General features: G+C 42.9%; 1 protein-coding gene across 2 annotated transcripts in view; it reads left to right on the forward strand.

Moving 5' to 3' along the window:
• The first annotated feature begins 1,082 nt into the window (after positions 1 to 1,082).
• Positions 1,083 to 19,337, forward strand: part of LOC311125773 (vitamin K-dependent protein S-like) — a 28,371-nt gene continuing 10,116 nt past the window's right edge. The window contains exons 1-8 of one of the 2 annotated variants that reach the window (XM_084199805.1): positions 1,083 to 1,187; positions 2,709 to 2,786; positions 5,416 to 5,529; positions 8,436 to 8,567; positions 11,797 to 11,925; positions 12,129 to 12,369; positions 12,462 to 12,648; positions 17,672 to 17,836. In XM_084199805.1, the coding sequence (XP_084055931.1) occupies positions 1,124 to 1,187; positions 2,709 to 2,786; positions 5,416 to 5,529; positions 8,436 to 8,567; positions 11,797 to 11,925; positions 12,129 to 12,369; positions 12,462 to 12,648; positions 17,672 to 17,836 (1,110 nt within the window). In that variant the 5' untranslated portion in view covers positions 1,083 to 1,123. Of the gene's footprint in view, positions 1,188 to 2,708; positions 2,787 to 5,415; positions 5,530 to 5,573; positions 6,569 to 8,435; positions 8,568 to 11,796; positions 11,926 to 12,128; positions 12,370 to 12,461; positions 12,649 to 17,671; positions 17,837 to 19,337 lie in introns of those variants that run through there. The other variant, XM_084199806.1, reaches the window with a different exon arrangement.

Here is a 19,337-nt window from a genome sequence, read left to right on the forward strand (position 1 = left end):
ATGGCCATGTCAGGAGGGACCTGGGGAGAGGGTAGTCACTAGATGGCCATGTCAGGAGTGACCTGGGGAGAGGGAGAGGGTAGTCACTAGATGGCCATGTCAGGAGGGACCTGGGGAGAGGGAGAGGGTAGTCACTAGATGGCCATGTCAGGAGGGACCTGGGGAGAGGGAGAGGGTAGTCACTAGATGGCCATGTCAGGAGGGACCTGGGGAGAGGGTAGTCACTAGATGGCCATGTCAGGAGGGACCTGGGGAGAGGGTAGTCACTAGATGGCCATGTCAGGAGGGACCTGGGGAGAGGGAGAGGGTAGTCACTAGATGGCCATGTCAGGGGGGACCTGGGGAGAGGGAGAGGGTAGTCACTAGATGGCCATGTCAGGAGGGACCTGGGGAGAGGGAGAGGGTAGTCACTAGATGGCCATGTCAGGAGGGACCTGGGGAGAGGGAGAGGGTAGTCACTAGATGGCCATGTCAGGAGGGACCTGGGGAGAGGGTAGTCACTAGATGGCCATGTCAGGAGGGACCTGGGGAGAGGGAGAGGGTAGTCACTAGATGGCCATGTCAGGAGGGACCTGGGGAGAGGGAGAGGGTAGTCACTAGATGGCCATGTCAGGAGGGACCTGGGGAGAGGGAGAGGGTAGTCACTAGATGGCCATGCCAGGAGGGACCTGGGGAGAGGGAGAGGGTAGTCACTAGATGGCCATGTCAGGAGGGACCTGGGGAGAGGGTAGTCACTAGATGGCCATGTCAGGAGGGACCTGGGGAGAGGGAGAGGGTAGTCACTAGATGGCCATGTCAGGAGGGACCTGGGGAGAGGGAGAGGGTAGTCACTAGATGGCCATGTCAGGAGGGACCTGGGGAGAGGGAGAGGGTAGTCACTAGATGGCCATGCCAGTGACTGTGTGTTTGTGTGACAGACTCTGGTCATTGAACTGTTACCCCATCATGTGTTTGTTTACGCTGTGAGGTTTCCCGTTGACTAGGGTTGACCTAGCTGAGTGGGACGGAGCAGGACGTTGATCTTTAGCTGAGTGGGACGGAGCAGGATGTTGATCTTTAGCTGAGTGGGACGGAGCAGGATGTTGATCTTTAGCTGTTGACTGATTGAAGAACCAATACAGACATGAGGGATCTGCTAATAATGTCTCCTCTTCTTTTACAGGAATACTTCTATCCTCAATATGTCTGTAAGTTTCAACCGTTCTGCACTCAAGTTGAAATCCTTCTGGTTTCAGTCATGATCATATTTCCATTAATGAAATCTAGTGATACAGTATCTAGCTAACCCTCAGCCCCCTTTTTCTTCCATGAGTTATCAAATGACTGATGTCAGCTAATATAACTCCACTGTGTTGTGTTGCAGTGTGTTCTGATGGTAATGACTGATGTCAGCTAATATAACTCCACTGTGTTGTGTTGCAGTGTGTCTGATGTCAGCTAATATAACTCCACTGTGTTGTGTTGCAGTGTGTCTGATGGTAATGACTGATGTCAGCTAATATAACTCCACTGTGTTGTGTTGCAGTGTGTCTGATGTCAGCTAATATAACTCCACTGTGTTGTGTTGCAGTGTGTCTTGATGTAATGACTGATGTCAGCTAATATAACTCCACTGTGTTGTGTTGCAGTGTGTCTTGATGTCAGCTAATATAACTCCACTGTGTTGTGTTGCAGTGTGTCTTGATGTCAGCTAATATAACTCCACTGTGTTGTGTTGCAGTGTGTCTTGATGTCAGCTAATATAACTCCACTGTGTTGTATTTCAGCGTGTCTGATGTCAGCTAATATAACTCCACTGTGTTGTGTTGCAGTGTGTCTGATGGTAATGACTGATGTCAGCTAATATAACTCCACTGTGTTGTATTTCAGCGTGTCTGATGTCAGCTAATATAACTCCACTGTGTTGTGCTGCAGTGTGTCCTGATGTAATGACTGATGTCAGCTAATATAACTCCACTGTGTTGTGTTGCAGTGTGTCTGATGGTAATGACTGATGTCAGCTAATATAACTCCACTGTGTTGTATTTCAGTGTGTCTGATGTCAGCTAATATAACTCCACTGTGTTGTATTTCAGCGTGTCTGATGTCAGCTAATATAACTCCACTGTGTTGTATTTCAGCGTGTCTGATGGTAATGACTGATGTAAACTAACTCCACTGTGTTGTATTTCAGCGTGTCTGATGGTAATGACTGATGTCAGCTAATATAACTCCACTGTGTTGTATTTCAGCGTGTCTGATGTCAGCTAATATAACTCCACTGTGTTGTATTTCAGCGTGTCTGATGTCAGCTAATATAACTCCACTGTGTTGTGTTTCAGCGTGTCTGATGTCAGCTAACTCCACTGTGTTGTATTTCAGCGTGTCTGATGTCAGCTAACTCCACTGTGTTGTATTTCAGCGTGTCTGATGTCAGCTAATATAACTCCACTGTGTTGTGTTTCAGCGTGTCTGATGTCAGCTAATATAACTCCACTGTGTTGTGTTGCAGTGTGTCTGATGTCAGCTAATATAACTCCACTGTGTTGTGTTGCAGTGTGTCTGATGTCAGCTAATATAACTCCACTGTGTTGTATTTCAGCGTGTCTGATGTCAGCTAATATAACTCCACTGTGTTGTATTTCAGCGTGTCCTGATGTCAGATAACTCCACTGTGTTATATTTCAGCGTGTCCTGATGTCAGCTAACTCCACTGTGTTATATTTCAGCGTGTCTGGGTTCACATCGTGTGGGCATCAACAACCATGATTCCAACGTCCCTTCAGACCTCAGGACCTGTGTCAAAGGTTGGTTAAGGTTAGAGGTGGTTATTGGGGTCAGAGGTTGGGGCTACGCAGGACGGATTGAATGGGCTGGCCCGTGGGCCGTATGTTTGTCACCCCTGGTTTAGGGGTAGGGTGCTGGCCCGCGGGGCCGTGTATTTGACACCCCTGGTTTAGGGCAGGGTTTCCCAAACTCTGTCCTGGGGCCCCCCCCCTGGGTGAATGTTTTGGTTGTTGCTCCTAGCACTACAAAAGCTGATTCAAATAACCAACTCATCATCAAGCTTTGACTATTTGAATCAGCTGTGTAGTGCTGGGGTAAAGTTCAAAATGTGCACCCAGGGGGGGCCCCAGGACCGAGTTTGGAAAACCCTGGTTTAGGGGTAGGGTGTGTAGTTGTATTCCTCAATCTCTGTCCAGAATTTGCTCAGGCACGTGTCTGCCTGTTTGGTTTGTGGTTGTTGTGTTGTTGAAATGTGAAATCTGCTGCAGTGCTTCTGGTCATATTTGTACTGTATATTCATGTCCTGTCTGGATACCTGTATGTGTTATGTCCTGTCTGGATACCTGTATGTGTTCTGTATAGTCATGTCCTGTCTGGATACCTGTATGTGTTATGTCCTGTCTGGATACCTGTATGTGTTCTGTATAGTCATGTCCTGTCTGGATACCTGTATGTGTTCTGTATAGTCATGTCCTGTCTGGATACCTGTATGTGTTCTGTATAGTCATGTCCTGTCTGGATACCTGTATGTGTTCTGTATAGTCATGTCCTGTCTGGATACCTGTATGTGTTCTGTATAGTCATGTCCTGTCTGGATACCTGTATGTGTTATGTCCTGTCTGGATACCTGTATGTGTTATGTCCTGTCTGGATACCTGTATGTGTTCTGTATAGTCATATCCTGTCTGGATACCTGTATGTGTTCTGTATAGTCATGTCCTGTCTGGATACCTGTATGTGTTCTGTATAGTCATGTCCTGTCTGGATACCTGTATGTGTTCTGTATAGTTATGTCCTGTCTGGATACCTGTATGTGTTCTGTATAGTCATGTCCTGTCTGGATACCTGTATGTGTTCTGTATAGTCATATCCTGTCTGGATACCTGTATGTGTTATGTCCTGTCTGGATACCTGTATGTGTTCTGTATAGTCATGTCCTGTCTGGATACCTGTATGTGTTATGTCCTGTCTGGATACCTGTATGTGTTCTGTATAGTCATATCCTGTCTGGATACCTGTATGTGTTCTGTATAGTCATGTCCTGTCTGGATACCTGTATGTGTTCTGTATAGTCATGTCCTGTCTGGATACCTGTATGTGTTCTGTATAGTCATGTCCTGTCTGGATACCTGTATGTGTTCTGTATATTAATGTCCTGTCTGGATACCTGTATGTGTTCTGTATAGTCATGTCCTGTCTGGATACCTGTATGTGTTCTGTATAGTCATATCCTGTCTGGATACCTGTATGTGTTCTGTATAGTCATATCCTGTCTGGATACCTGTATGTGTTCTGTATAGTCATGTCCTGTCTGGATACCTGTATGTGTTCTGTATAGTCATGTCCTGTCTGGATACCTGTATGTGTTCTGTATAGTCATGTCCTGTCTGGATACCTGTATGTGTTCTGTATAGTCATATCCTGTCTGGATACCTGTATGTGTTCTGTATAGTTATGTCCTGTCTGGATACCTGTATGTGTTATGTCCTGTCTGGATACCTGTATGTGTTCTGTATAGTCATGTCCTGTCTGGATACCTGTATGTGTTATGTCCTGTCTGGATACCTGTATGTGTTCTGTATATTCATGTCCTGTCTGGATACCTGTATGTGTTCTGTATTGTCATGTCCTGTCTGGATACCTGTATGTGTTCTGTATTGTCATGTCCTGTCTGGATACCTGTATGTGTTATGTCCTGTCTGGATACCTGTATGTGTTCTGTATTGTCATGTCCTGTCTGGATACCTGTATGTGTTCTGTCCTGTCTGGATACCTGTATGTGTTCTGTATATTCATGTCCTGTCTGGATACCTGTATGTGTTCTGTATAGTCATGTCCTGTCTGGATACCTGTATGTGTTCTGTATATTCATATCCTGTCTGGATACCTGTATGTGTTCTGTATATTCATGTCCTGTCTGGATACCTGTATGTGTTCTGTATAGTCATGTCCTGTCTGGATACCTGTATGTGTTCTGTATAGTCATATCCTGTCTGGATACCTGTATGTGTTCTGTATAGTCATATCCTGTCTGGATACCTGTATGTCTAGACTTTGGTCTGAAGTTTATAAGAGTGTGGATTCTATTTTGTTATATGTGTGTTGTGTGAATGTTATATTTGGACATTGTGTATATTATATGTGTGTTGTGTGAATGTTATATTTGGACATTGTGTATATTATATGTGTGTTGTGTGAATGTTATATTTGGACATTGTGTATATTATATGTGTGTTGTGTGAATGTTATATTTGGACATTGTGTATATTATATGTGTGTTGTGTGAATGTTATATTTGGACATTGTGTATATTATATGTGTGTTGTGTGAATGTTATATTTGGACATTGTGTATATTATATGTTTGTTGTGTGAATGTTATATTTGGACATTGTGTATATTATATGTGTGTCTGTGTGTTGTTCTGCAGAGATCAGTGACCAGTGCCTGCCGTTTCCGTGTTACAAGGAGGGTTCTGAACGCTGCATCGATGGCAAGGCCTCCTTCACCTGTCGGTGTAGACCAGGCTGGAAGGGTCCGCGCTGTGAGGATGGTGGGGTACCGTATAGACAGGGTTAGGGTTGGGGTTAGGGTTAGACAGGCCTCCTTCACCTGTCGGTGTAGACCAGGCTGGAAGGGTCCGCGCTGTGAGGATGGTGGGGTACCGTATAGACAGGGTTAGGGTTGGGGTTAGGGTTAGACAGGCCTCCTTCACCTGTCGGTGTAGACCAGGCTGGAAGGGTCCGCGCTGTGAGGATGGTGGGGTACCGTATAGACAGGGTTAGGGTTGGGGTTAGGGTTAGACAGGCCTCCTTCACCTGTCGGTGTAGACCAGGCTGGAAGGGTCCGCGCTGTGAGGATGGTGGGGTACCGTATAGACAGGGTTAGGGTTGGGGTTAGGGTTAGACAGGCCTCCTTCACCTGTCGGTGTAGACCAGGCTGGAAGGGTCCGCGCTGTGAGGATGGTGGGGTACCGTATAGACAGGGTTAGGGTTGGGGTTAGGGTTAGACGGGCCTCCTTCACCTGTCGGTGTAGACCAGGCTGGAAGGGTCCGCGCTGTGAGGATGGTGGGGTACCGTATAGACAGGGTTAGGGTTGGGGTTAGGGTTAGACAGGCCTCCTTCACCTGTCGGTGTAGACCAGGCTGGAAGGGTCCGCGCTGTGAGGATGGTGGGGTACCGTATAGACAGGGTTAGGGTTGGGGTTAGGGTTAGACAGGCCTCCTTCACCTGTCGGTGTAGACCAGGCTGGAAGGGTCCGCGCTGTGAGGATGGTGGGGTACCGTATAGACAGGGTTAGGGTTGGGGTTAGGGTTAGACGGGCCTCCTTCACCTGTCGGTGTAGACCAGGCTGGAAGGGTCCGCGCTGTGAGGATGGTGGGGTACCGTATAGACAGGGTTAGGGTTGGGGTTAGGGTTAGACAGGCCTCCTTCACCTGTCGGTGTAGACCAGGCTGGAAGGGTCCGCGCTGTGAGGATGGTGGGGTACCGTATAGACAGGGTTAGGGTTGGGGTTAGGGTTAGACAGGCCTCCTTCACCTGTCGGTGTAGACCAGGCTGGAAGGGTCCGCGCTGTGAGGATGGTGGGGTACCGTATAGACAGGGTTTCCCCATACTACAGATCTTTCCTGTTGGGTCCTGCTTAATACTGGGTCCTGCTTAATACTGGGTCCTGCTTAATACTGGGTCCTGCTTAATACTGGGTCCTGGCTTAATACTGGGTCCTGGCTTAATACTGGGTCCTGCTTAATACTGGGTCCTGCTTAATACTGGGTCCTGCTTAATACTGGGTCCTGGCTTAATACTGTGTCCTGGCTTAATACTGGGTCCTGCTTAATACTGGGTCCTGCTTAATACTGGGTCCTGGCTTAATACTGGGTCCTGCTTAATACTGGGTCCTGCTTAATACTGGGTCCTGGTTTAATACTGGGTCCTGCTTAATACTGGGTCCTGGCTTAATACTGGGTCATGCTTAATACTGGGTCCTGGCTTAATACTGGGTCCTGCTTAATACTGGGTCCTGCTTAATACTGGGTCCTGCTTAATACTGGGTCCTGGTTTAATACTGGGTCCTGCTTAATACTGGGTCCTGCTTAATACTGGGTCCTGCTTAATACTGGGTCCTGCTTAATACTGGGTCCTGCTTAATACTGGGTCCTGGCTTAATACTGGGTCCTGCTTAATACTGGTCCTGCTTAATACTGGGTCCTGCTTAATACTGGGTCCTGCTTAATACTGGGTCCTGGCTTAATACTGGGTCCTTGCTTAATACTGGGTCCTGGCTTAATACTGGGTCCTGCTTAATACTGGGTCCTGCTTAATACTGGGTCCTGGCTTAATACTGGGTCCTGGCTTAATACTGGGTCCTGCTTAATACTGGGTCCTGCTTAATACTGGGCCCTGGCTTAATACTGGGTCCTGGCTTACTACTGGGTCCTGCTTAATACTGGGTCCTGCTTAATACTGTGTCCTGGCTTAATACTGGGTCCTGGCTTAATACTGGGTCCTGGCTTAATACTGGGTCCTGCTTAATACTGGGTCCTGCTTAATACTGGGTCCTGGCTTAATACTGGGTCCTGGCTTAATACTGGGTCCTGCTTAATACTGGGTCCTGCTTAATACTGGGTCCTGGCTTAATACTGGGTCCTGGCTTAATACTGGGTCCTGCTTAATACTGGGTCCTGCTTAATACTGGGTCCTGGCTTAATACTGGGTCCTGCTTAATACTGGGTCCTGCTTAATACTGGGTGCTGGTTTAATACTGGGTCCTGCTTAATACTGGGTCCTGGCTTAATACTGGGTCCTGCTTAATACTGGGTCCTGGCTTAATACTGGGTCCTTGCTTAATACTGGGTCCTGGCTTAATACTGGGTCCTGCTTAATACTGGGTCCTGCTTAATACTGGGTCCTGCTTAATACTGGGTCCTGGCTTAATACTGGGTCCTGCTTAATACTGGTCCTGCTTAATACTGGGTCCTGCTTAATACTGGGTCCTGGCTTAATACTGGGTCCTTGCTTAATACTGGGTCCTGGCTTAATACTGGGTCCTGCTTAATACTGGGTCCTGCTTAATACTGGGTCCTGCTTAATACTGGGTCCTGGCTTAATACTGGGTCCTGGCTTAATACTGGGTCCTGCTTAATACTGGGTCCTGGCTTAATACTGGGTCCTGGCTTAGTACTGGGTCCTGGCTTAATACTGGGTCCTGGCTTAATACTGGGTCCTGGCTTAATACTGGGTCCTGGCTTAATACTGGGTCGCTGGTTTCAATCTGGCTCGAAGGACACACTTTTTTCTTGAAACTCGAAAAGCTTGGCCAGTAACGTTGGTGTTGCTGACTGACTAGGTCACAGTTCCTCCCAGTAACAGGAATTGAGCCGAGTTTATAGTCAATGAATCCATGTTTTGTTATTATTGAATAATGATGTTATTGATTGTTTTATTGATCAGACATCGACGAGTGTTCGGACCCAGATCACCCAGCCGGATGCAACCAGAAGTGTTACAACTCCCCCGGTAGCTTCCGCTGTATGTGTGATGACGGGTACCAGTTCAGAACCAATGACAAGATCCACTGTACAGGTAACAGTTACTGTTATATAGATCCACTGTATAGGAAACAGTTACTGTTATATAGATCCACTGTACAGGAAACAGTTACTGTTATATAGATCCACTGTACAGGAAACAGTTACTGTTATATAGATCCACTGTACAGGAAACAGTTACTGTTATATAGATCCACTGTACAGGAAACAGTTACTGTTATATAGATCCACTGTACAGGAAACAGTTACTGTTATATAGATCCACTGTACAGGAAACAGTTACTGTTATATAGATCCACTGTACAGGAAACAGTTACTGTTATATAGATCCACTGTACAGGTAACAGTTACTGTTATATAGATCCACTGTACAGGTAACAGTTACTGTTATATAGATCCACTGTACAGTTACTGTTATATAGATCCACTGTACAGTTACTGTTATATAGATCCACTGTACAGGAAACAGTTACTGTTATATAGATCCACTGTACAGGTAACAGTTACTGTTATATAGATCCACTGTACAGGTAACAGTTACTGTTATATAGATCCACTGTATAGGAAACAGTTACTGTTATATAGATCCACTGTACAGTTACTGTTATATAGATCCACTGTACAGGTAACAGTTACTGTTATATAGATCCACTGTACAGGTAACAGTTACTGTTATATAGATCCACTGTACAGGTAACAGTTACTGTTATATAGATCCACTGTACAGGTAACCGTTATATAGATCCACTGTACAGGTAACAGTTACTGTTATATAGATCCACTGTACAGGTAACAGTTACTGTTATATAGATCCACTGTACAGGTAACAGTTACTGTTATATAGATCCACTGTACAGTTACTGTTATATAGATCCACTGTACAGTTACTGTTATATAGATCCACTGTACAGGAAACAGTTACTGTTATATAGATCCACTGTACAGGTAACAGTTACTGTTATATAGATCCACTGTACAGGTAACAGTTACTGTTATATAGATCCACTGTATAGGAAACAGTTACTGTTATATAGATCCACTGTACAGTTACTGTTATATAGATCCACTGTACAGGAAACAGTTACTGTTATATAGATCCACTGTACAGGTAACAATTACTGTTATATAGATCCACTGTACAGGAAACAGTTACTGTTATATAGATCCACTGTACAGGAAACAGTTACTGTTATATAGATCCACTGTACAGTTACTGTTATATAGATCCACTGTACAGGAAACAGTTACTGTTATATAGATCCACTGTACAGGTAACAGTTACTGTTATATAGATCCACTGTACAGGTAACAGTTACTGTTATATAGATCCACTGTACAGGAAACAGTTACTGTTATATAGATCCACTGTACAGGAAACAGTTACTGTTATATAGATCCACTGTACAGTTACTGTTATATAGATCCACTGTACAGGTAACAATTACTGTTATATAGATCCACTGTACAGGAAACAGTTACTGTTATATAGATCCACTGTACAGGTAACAGTTACTGTTATATAGATCCACTGTACAGGTAACAGTTACTGTTATATAGATCCACTGTACAGGAAACAGTTACTGTTATATAGATCCACTGTACAGGTAACAGTTACTGTTATATAGATCCACTGTACAGGAAACAGTTACTGTTATATAGATCCACTGTACAGGAAACAGTTACTGTTATATAGATCCACTGTACAGGAAACAGTTACTGTTATATAGATCCACTGTACAGGAAACAGTTACTGTTATATAGATCCACTGTACATTTACTGTTATATAGATCCACTGTACAGTTACTGTTATATAGATCCACTGTACAGGAAACAGTTACTGTTATATAGATCCACTGTACAGAGACTGTTATATAGATCCACTGTACAGGTAACAGTTACTGTTATATAGATCCACTGTACAGGAAACAGTTACTGTTATATATATCCACTGTACAGGTAACAGTTACTGTTATATAGATCCACTGTACAGGTAACAGTTACTGTTATATAGATCCACTGTACAGGAAACAGTTACTGTTATATAGATCCACTGTACAGGAAACAGTTACTGTTATATAGATCCACTGTACAGGAAACAGTTACTGTTATATAGATCCACTGTACAGGAAACAGTTACTGTTATATAGATCCACTGTACAGGAAACAGTTACTGTTATATAGATCCACTGTACAGGTAACAGTTACTGTTATATAGATCCACTGTACAGGAAACAGTTACTGTTATATAGATCCACTGTACAGGAAACAGTTACTGTTATATAGATCCACTGTACAGGAAACAGTTACTGTTATATAGATCCACTGTACAGGTAACAGTTACTGTTATATAGATCCACTGTACAGGTAACAGTTACTGTTATATAGATCCACTGTACAGTTACTGTTATATAGATCCACTGTACAGGAAACAGTTACTGTTATATAGATCCACTGTACAGGAAACAGTTACTGTTATATAGATCCACTGTACAGGAAACAGTTACTGTTATATAGATCCACTGTACAGGTAACAGTTACTGTTATATAGATCCACTGTACAGGAAACAGTTCTAGATTAGAATGTAGTTTAGACTCTAGATTTGCAGGCCCAGACTCTAGATTAGAATGTAGTTTAGACTCTAGATTAGAATCTAGATTAGAATGTAGTTTAGACTCTAGATTTGCAGGCCCAGACTCTAGTCTAGAATGTAGTTTAGAATATAGTTTAGACTCTAGATTTGCAGGCCCAGACTCTAGTTTAGACTAACAGAGGAAGATGGCTGACCAGTACAGTGTTACATAAGAGTGTTTAAACCTCAGGGTCATTGACCATCTCTGTTACCAGAAACAGGCTTCAGTCTCAATGACTGTTTCTGCTTGTGCACCCTCTTGTGGTAATGTCTGTGTGATTGTCTAGTGACCAAACCAAACCTCCATATTACCGACTCACACTGAAGATGTCAAGATGTCTGTGTCCCCTCCCCAGATGTATCAATGAGTGTCTGCTGTACCCCTAGTATCTGTGAGGAACCAGCTAAATGTGTCCCCTCCCCAGATGTATCAATGAGTGTCTGCTGTACCCCTAGTATCTGTGAGGAACCAGCTAAATGTGTCCCCTCCCCAGATGTATCAATGAGTGTCTGCTGTACCCCTAGTATCTGTGAGGAACCAGCTAAATGTGTCCCCTCCCCAGATGTATCAATGAGTGTCTGCTGTACCCCCAGTATCTGTGAGGAACCAGCTAATTGTGTCCCCTCCCCAGATATCAATGAGTGTCTGCTGTACCCCGGTATCTGTGAGAAACCAGCTAAATGTGTCAACACCCCTGGCATGTATGAGTGCCAGTGTCCCCCGGGCTTCAAATACAACTTCACCTTACGCTCCTGTTTGGGTGAGAGGCCGCTCCACTGATGTTGTACCAACACTCACCACACGAGGGAGACACTTAACACTCATTTTATTCAAGAGGGCGTAACGGGAACGTTTTTGGTATCAGCTGATCCTAACCCTGACCTGTACCTCCTGTAATGACCTCTGCCCTCTCTCTCTCTCTCTCTCTCTCTCTCTCTGCCTGACACTCATGCCTTGTCCCAGATGTGGATGAGTGTGAGGTGGGTGTGTGTGGGGGTGAGTGTGTGAACGCGATGGGCAGCTACTCTTGCCACTGCGACGGCCGTCGGGGCCTACGGCTAGCCGAGGACCAGAGCTCCTGTGAGGAGGTCCCAGTGTGTGTCCAGCTCTATGACTACAAGCATGCTGAGATGCTGTACCTGGGAGAACAGTTCACTGGAGGGCCTGTCATATACCTCCGCTTCAGACTACCAGAGAACACCAAGTAAGGGGTTAAACACAGACACACACACTAAGTCCTGTTTAGTACACAGCTGTACCCTAATCATCCATGTCGACTGGTCCGCGTGTCTCCAGGTTTGCTGCAGAGTTTGACTTCCGTACGTTTGATCCAGAGGGGGTGATTCTGTACGCGGAGTCTTCCCAGGACTCGTGGTTCATGCTGGGGCTGAGGGAAGGACGCATCGAGGTCCAGTTCAAGAACCAACACTCCCTCAAGGTCACCAGTGGGGGCAAGGCCATCAACGATGGTCAGTGGCATGTGGTAAGATGCCTGGGTGGATTACATTACTGATTGGTTTTATCGTCACTAGCTGTTTCTATTTAGTAATCTGCCCAACCTGAGGGCCTGTCTTTAGTAATCTGCCCAACCTGAGGGCCTGTCTTTAGTAATCTGCCCAACCTGAGGGCCTGTCTTTAGTAATCTGCCCAACCTGAGGGCCTGTCTTTAGTAATCTGCCCAACCTGAGGGCCTGTCTTTAGTAATCTGCCCAACCTGAGGGCCTGTTTTTAGTAATCTGCCCAACCTGAGGGCCTGTCTTTAGTAATCTGCCCAACCTGAGGGCCTGTCTTTAGTAATCTGCCCAACCTGAGGGCCTGTCTTTAGTAATCTGCCCAACCTGAGGGCCTGTCTTTAGTAATCTGCCCAACCTGAGGGCCTGTCTTTAGTAATCTGCCCAACCTGAGGGCCTGTCTTTAGTAATCTGCCCAACCTGAGGGCCTGTCTTTAGTAATCTGCCCAACCTGAGGGCCTGTCTTTAGTAATCTGCCCAACCTGAGGGCCTGTCTTTAGTAATCTGCCCAACCTGAGGGCCTGTCTTTAGTAATCTGCCCAACCTGAGGGCCTGTCTTTAGTAATCTGCCCAACCTGAGGGCCTGTCTTTAGTAATTTGCCCAACCTGAGGGCCTGTCTTTTTGTTGCCCAGATGGGTTCCATCTGGATCCAGTGTTAAGATGCGGTGATGTTATATATATATATATACTACCGTTCAAAAGTTTGGGGTCACTTAGAAATGTCATTTTTTTCTAAATAAAAGCAATTTTTTTGTCCATTATAATAACATCAAATTGATCAGAAATACAGTGTAGACATTGTTAATGTTGTAAATGGCTATTGTAGCTGGAAACGGCTGATTTTTAATGGAATATCTACATAGGCGTACAGAGGCCCATTATCAGCAACCATCAGTCCTGTGTTCCAATGGCACATTGTGTTTGCTAATCCAAGTTTATCATTTTAAAAGGCTAATTGATCATTAGAAAAACCTTTTTGCAATTATGTTAGCACAGCTGAAAACTGTTGTGCTGATTAAAGAAGCAATAAAACTGGCCTTCTTGAGACTAGTTGAGTATCTGGAGCATCAGCAATTGTGGGTTCGATTACAGGCTCAAAATGACCAGAAACAAAAAACTTTCTTCTGAAACTCGCCAGTCTATTCTTGTTCTGAGAAATGAAGGCTATTCCATGCGAGAAATTGCCAAGAAACTGAAGATCTCGTACAACGCTGTGTACTACTCCCTTCACAGAACAGCACAAACTGGCTCTAACCAGAATAGAAAGAGGAGTGGGAGGCCCCGGTGCACAACTGAGCAAGAGGACAAATACATTAGAGTGTCTAGTTTGAGAAACAGACACCTCACAAGTCCTCAACAAAATGTCTAAGTGACCCCAAGCTTTTGAACGGTAGTGTATATTTATGTATACATATACAGTGGGGAGAACAAGTATTTGATACACTGTCGATTACTTGTTCTCCCCACTGTATTTATATAATGAATATGAATTCGGAGGGCAGAAATGATTAAATATTAAAGCATTAGACTAAAGGCTTCAGTCATACAAAAGTTATACTTAAATCCGAACTGGTTCTCTAGCAAATTAGTAAGATTGTCTCACCCCAATGTTCAAGAATGGCCTTTTTCCCTTTATTCAGATTACAACCTCTCACTTTCAGTTATTTGAAAAGGAAATAATCTCCCAAATATCACTATTTCTAAAACAAGCCATAGAAAGTTGGTTGCAATTTCAGTTTAATCCACCAGAAAAGACAGAACAAATATTACAACAAATATTATGGTTAAACTCAAATATACTAACTTGACAAAAAAAACATTATTTTTTGAATTTCTTTTTTTTTTTAATGGTATAATCTTTGTAAATGATATCATAAATAGGACTGTGGAGTTATGTCACAAAAATATATGGAAATGTCTGCTCTATCCAAAATGACAACCAACTGATTGCAGCATTACCGCCAAAATGGAGGAGGCAAGTGGAAAGGGGGAGAAGGTAAGGAACTTGTCTGTCGGCATTAAAGACAAAAGATTGGCTAAAGAAAATAGTGATAAATAAAAAAGTATACCAGTTTCATTTAAGGACCAACAAATTCACAGCTGCGCCGTACAGTTTGCAAACTAGTTGGGGGGAGATTTTTTCGATGTACCGATTCCATGGCACGTGGTTTATGAACGGATACACAAAACGATGCCGGATTCAAAAATAGTTTTTCAATTTAATTATTATACAAAATTATTGCGACCAATAGAATGTTATGTACAGTGCATTCTGAAAGTATTCAGACCCCTTGATTTTTTCCACATTTTGTTACGTTACAGCCTTACTCTAAAATTGATTAAATCTATTTTTTTCTCAACAAGCTACAAAGCAAAAACAGGTTTTTAGAAATGTTTGCAAATTTACAACAAATCAAAAACTGAAATATCACATTTACATAAGGATTCAGACCCTTTACTCAGTACTTTGTTGAAGCACCTTTGGCAGCGATTACAGCCTCAAGTCTTCTTGGGTATGATGCTACAAGCTTGGCACACCTGTATTTGGGGAGTTTCTCCCATTCTTCTCTGCAGATCCTCTCAAGCTCTGTCAGGTTGGATGGGGAGCATCGCTGCACAGCTATTTTCAGGTCTCTCCAGAGATGTTCGATTGGGTTCAAGTCTGGGCTCTGGCTGGGCCACTCAAGGACATTCAGAGACTTGTCCCGAAGCCACTCCTGCACTGACTAGTCTCCCAGTCCCTTCCTCTGAAAAACATCCCCACAACATGATGCTGCCACCACCATGCTTCATTGTAGGGATGGTGCCAGATTTCCACCAGACGTGACACTTGGCATTCAGGTCAAAGAGTTCTATCTTGGTTTCATCAGACCAGAGAATCTTGTTTCTCATGGTCTGAGAGTCCTTTAGGTGCCTTTTGGCAAACTCCTAGCGGGCTGTCATGTGCCTTTTACTGAGTGGCTTCCGTCTGGCCACTACACCATAAAGACCTGATTGGTGGAGTGCTGCAGAGATGGTTGTCCTTCTGGAAGGTTCTCCCATCTCCACAGAGGAACTCTGGAGCTCTGTCAGAGTGACCATCGGGTTCTTGGTCACCTCCCTGACCAAGGACCTTTACCCCCGATTGCTCAGTTTGCTCAGCTCTAGGAAGAGTCTTTGTGGTTCCAAACTTATTCCATTTAAGAATTGGGGGCCACTGTGATCTTGGGGACCTTCAATTCTACAGACATTTTTTGGTACCCTTCCCCAGATCTGTGCCTCGACACAATGTCTCGGAGCTCTACGGACAATTCCTTTGACCTCATGGCTTGGTTTTTGCTCTGACATGCACTGTCAACTGTGGGACCTTATATAGACAGGTGTGTGCTTTTCCAAATCATGTCCAATCAATTGAATTTACCACAGGTGGACTCCAATCAAGTTGTAGAAACATCTCAAGGATGATCAATGGAAACGGCATGCACCTGAGCTCAATTTCGAGTCTCATGGCAAAGGGTCTGAATACTTATGAAAATAAGGTATTTCTGTTTTTTATTTGTAATATATTTGCAGAAATTTCAAAAAACCTGTTTTTGCTTTGTCACTATAGGATATTGTGTGTAGATTAATGATTAATAAAAAAAAAAAAAATCATCCATTTTAGAATAAGGCTGTAACGTAACAAAATGTGGAAAAAGTCAAGGGGTCTGAATACTTTCCGAATGCACTGTATACAGGGGATACAACCATCCCAGCTCTTCAGATTTTGCTGCTAAGAGATCATTTGTTTTAGATCATTTGTTTTGGTACTGCCCATATGTAGCTTGTCTTTTGTCACAGGTTCAGGAATGGCTGAAAAATTGCAACATTTACCTGGAGAAAACTCTGCAAATAGCACTGCCGGGTGATTTGAAAAATCATAGCCAATCAATCAATAATAAAATAATACTCTTAGAAAATGTGTTTATCTTTCATTTACAGTCTGTAGAAAACTATGAGAATTCAAAAGGTTCAGAACTTTTGTGAAACATCACAACACAGTAAAATAAATATATGGCAGCTAGAAATCAAAACTGGATGGTCTTCAGAGATAGATGGGAGGGGTTGAGGGTAGCTGAAGGATGGGACTAAAAACAAACAAAAGATAACTCATATAAAATACACTGTCTGTGAAATGATTGTAGTATGTATAAGCTGGAAGTAGAAGCCTAAGTGTTGTTGTCCATTAGTTTACTCCAATTAGGGGAAGGGTGGGAGGGTTAGGGGAAAATAATAAAGGAAAATATATTTTAAAAAATATTTATTTTAAATATTTATATTTTTAAAACAAATATATATATGGGGTTTGGAAATTACATTGATAGAAGCCACAATCTGTCTGCAATATTAAAGCTGATCTAACCCATAACAAAATGAAAGATCCGGCGATGTTTTATTGTGATGTAATGTTGATGTTGTTGTTGTTGTGTAATGTTGTTGTTGTTGTGTAATGTTGTTGTTGTTGTGTAATGTTGTTGTTGTTGTGTAATGTTGTTGTTGTGTAATGTTGTTGTTGTTGTGTAATGCTGTCGTTGTTGTGTAATGCTGTTGTTGTTGTGTAATGTTGTTGTTGTTGTTATGTAATGTTGTTGTTGTGTGTTGTTGTTGTTGTTGTGTAATGTTATTGTTGTGTAATGTTGTTGTTGTGTAATGTTGTTGTTGTTGTGTAATGTTGTTGTTGTTGTGTAATGCTGTTGTTGTTGTGTAATGTTGTTGTTGTTGTTATGTAATGTTGTTGTTGTGTGTTGTTGTTGTTGTTGTGTAATGTTATTGTTGTGTAATGTTGTTGTTGTGTAATGTTGTTGTTGTTGTGTAATGTTGTTGTTGTTGTGTAATGTTGTTGTTGTTGTGTAATGTTGTTGTTGTTGTTATGTAATGTTGTTGTTGTTGTTGTGTAATGTTGTTGTTGTTGTGTAATGTTGTGTAATGTTGTTGTTGTTGTGTAATGTTGTTGTTGTTGTTGTGTAATGTTGTAGATCTCAGTAGATGAACTGGAGTCCAGTATCAGTGTTAAGATCAGTAAGGAAGCTGTGATGAGCATCAACAGCCCTGAGAGTCTCTTTACGTCCATTAACGGGAAACTGGAGACCAAGGTGTACATTGCAGGGCTGCCCAACCGCACCGACAGCGTCATCAAACCGGTAAACAGCCTGCTGCCGCAACACAACAACCATAAAACAACCATAGAACAACCATAGAACAACCATACAACCATAGAACAACCATAAAACAACCATAGAACAACCATACAACAATAGAACAACCATACAACCATAGAACAACCATACAACCATAGAACAACCATACAACCATAGAACAACCATAGAACAACCATACAACAATAGAACAACCATACAACAACCATAGAACAACCATACAACCATAGAACAACCATAGAACAACCATAGAACAACCATAGAACAACCATAGAACAACCATACAACCATAGAACAACCATAGAACAACCATAAAACAACCATAGAACCATAGAACAACCATAGAACAACCATACAACCATAAAACAACCATACAACAACCATAGAACAACCATAGAACAACCATACAACCATAAAACAACCATAGAACAACCATAGAACAACCATACAACCATAGAACAACCATACAACCATAAAACAACCATACAACTCCCCGCCTTATCTTAGCTCATTGGTCACCATAGCAGCACCCACCCGTAGTCTGCGCTCCAGCAGGTATATCTCACTGGTCATTCCCAAAGCCAACACCTCCTTTGGCCGCAATTCCTTCCAGTTCTCTGCTGCCAATGACTGGAACGAATTGCAAAAATCTCTGAAGCTGGAGACTCTTATCTCCCTCAATAACTTTAAGCATCAGTTGTCAGAGCACCTTACCGATCACTGCACCTGTACACAGCCCATCTGAAATTAGCCCACCCAACTACCTCATCCCTATATTGTTATTTATTTTGCTCTTTTGCACCCCAGTATCTCTATTTGCACATAATCTCTTGCACATCTAGCATTCCAGTGTTAATACTATTGTAATTATTCTGCACTATAGCCTATTTATTGCCTTACCTCCATAACTTGCTACATTTGCACACACTGTATATATATTTTCTGTTGTATTTCTGACTTTGTTTTTTACCCCATATGTAACTCTGTGTTGTTTTTATTGCACTACTTTGCTTTATCTTGGCCAGGTCGCAGTTGTAAATGAGAACCTGTTCTCAACTGGCTTACCTGGTTAAATAAAGGTGAAATAAATAAAATAAAAAAACAACCATAGAACAACCATACAACAATAGAACAACCATAGAACAACCATAGAACAACCATACAACCATAGAACAACCATAGAACCATAGAACAACCATAGAACAACCATACAACCATAAAACAACCATACAACAACCATACAACAACCATACAACAACCATACAACAACCATACAACAACCATAGAACAACCATACAACCATAGAACAACCATACAACCATAAAACAACCATACAACCATAGAACAACCATACAACAAGAGAACAACCATAGAACAACCATAGAACAACCATAAAACAACTATAGAACAACCATACAACCATAAAACAACCATAGAACAACCATAGAACAACCATACAACCATAGAACAACCATATAACAACCAT

Source organism: Coregonus lavaretus, assembly GCF_964263955.1.
Source record: "Coregonus lavaretus genome assembly, contig: HAP1_SCAFFOLD_610, whole genome shotgun sequence".
Taxonomy (NCBI): domain Eukaryota; kingdom Metazoa; phylum Chordata; class Actinopteri; order Salmoniformes; family Salmonidae; genus Coregonus; species Coregonus lavaretus.